At 46.7% G+C, this 1,367-nt stretch overlaps 1 protein-coding gene across 1 annotated transcript in view; it reads right to left on the minus strand.

The window, feature by feature from the left end:
* Window positions 1–1,221: 1,221 nt before the first annotated feature.
* Window positions 1,222–1,367, minus strand: part of LOC104468110 (probable E3 ubiquitin-protein ligase TRIM8) — a gene marked incomplete at its 5' end in the record, with an annotated part of 3,719 nt that continues 3,573 nt past the window's right edge. Inside the window, 1 exon segment of the mRNA XM_010082135.1 lies at window positions 1,222–1,366. Coding sequence (XP_010080437.1) covers window positions 1,222–1,366 — 145 coding nt within the window.

Raw genomic sequence — 1,367 nt, forward strand, 5'->3', positions numbered from 1 at the left:
GCAGCCCGGCCGGCTCTGTGCCTGACTCACATCCTCGCTGGCTGGGAGGGAGCCGGCAGAGACACAGCTCCTGCACCCCTCCCCGCGGTGCTGGGATGTGGGACGGGCTGCTGGGGACCCCCTCCCTGGCTGGGACTCGCTGACACCCTGTCCCCAAGCAGCTCCCTCCAAAACAGCCCCACCAGAAAAACCCCTGCCACCGGCCGTGCACCCGTGGGACCCAGGGAGCGGTTACTTCCGCAAGCAGGTGGGAGCCTCCCACCAGGGGGAAGAGCTGCAGCAGAGCGAGGCGTTTGCACTAAGTGATCACATTTATTTGAATATTTTTGTGTGTGTGTGTTCTAAAATCGGTTACAGAATAAATACCTGTGCCTTATAGCAGGAAGTCCACTTTTTTTTATACAAAGTGCTTGTTACAGGAAGTTGCATCAGCGATACGCGGAGGGGTGCATTTTGGCCACGCTTCCCCTTCTGAAAACTAGAACAAATCTTTTATTTATTTATTTATTTGTCTCTTTTTTTTTTTTTTTTAAAGTTTCTTTTCCATTTTTTTGTTTTTTTTTGTGCATTAAATTTCCTGCCATTGTGTATTTACAAATCTCTGAAAGAAGGAAAAAAAAATGCCAATATGCATGAGAAGTGGCCTCGTAACACAAAAAAAATCAGCCTTTAAAAAAAAAAAGTAACAAACCCAAAATCTACAAGTATCGTTTCATACTGAATCAATGATAGATTTTTTTCTTTTTAAAAAGGGAAAGACGGGGGTGGGGAAAGGGGAAAAATTGAACCAAGCCAGAAAAAATGAACTCGGAGAAATGGAAAGAGAGAAGGTGCCATTGTCCCTTCTGGAGTCTTCCAAAGGCAGAGAGGAGCGAGGAAGAGCACAATGCACAGACCCAGATGCCCCGACTGAAATCCCCATCAATTTCTTCTGAGTAATTTCTCTCTCGTCTTTCCCCAGGGAGGGGCAGGAAGGACTTTCCAAAATTAAATTAAAAAAAAGAATTAAAAGGAAAAACAAAATATTATTATTTTGTTTTAAAAGGATAAAAAAAAAAAGAGAGAGAGATGAAAGTACAGCCCTCCCCAAAATCCTGGAGGGGTGCGAGGTGGGGAAAAAATTGGATTTGATTTAAAAGGGGAGGGAAAAAAAAGCCAAACCAAACCAGACTTTTCTCTCCAAACACGTCATTGAGTGGGACTCTCTGGAGAGCGTGACGGTTAACTGGTGACGTAGTGTTTCGCCGACGGCTGGCCGTAGACCCTATAGAAATCCTGCCGCCCGTGCTGCTGGGATGCGTCAATCCATTCTCTCACGGCAAGTCCCGGGAGTGACTGGGGGACGGCAGGGGGGGGCGGGAGGGGGG

Source organism: Pterocles gutturalis, unplaced genomic scaffold (assembly GCF_000699245.1).
Source record: "Pterocles gutturalis isolate BGI_N339 unplaced genomic scaffold, ASM69924v1 scaffold24696, whole genome shotgun sequence".
NCBI classification, from domain to species: Eukaryota; Metazoa; Chordata; class Aves; order Pterocliformes; family Pteroclidae; genus Pterocles; species Pterocles gutturalis.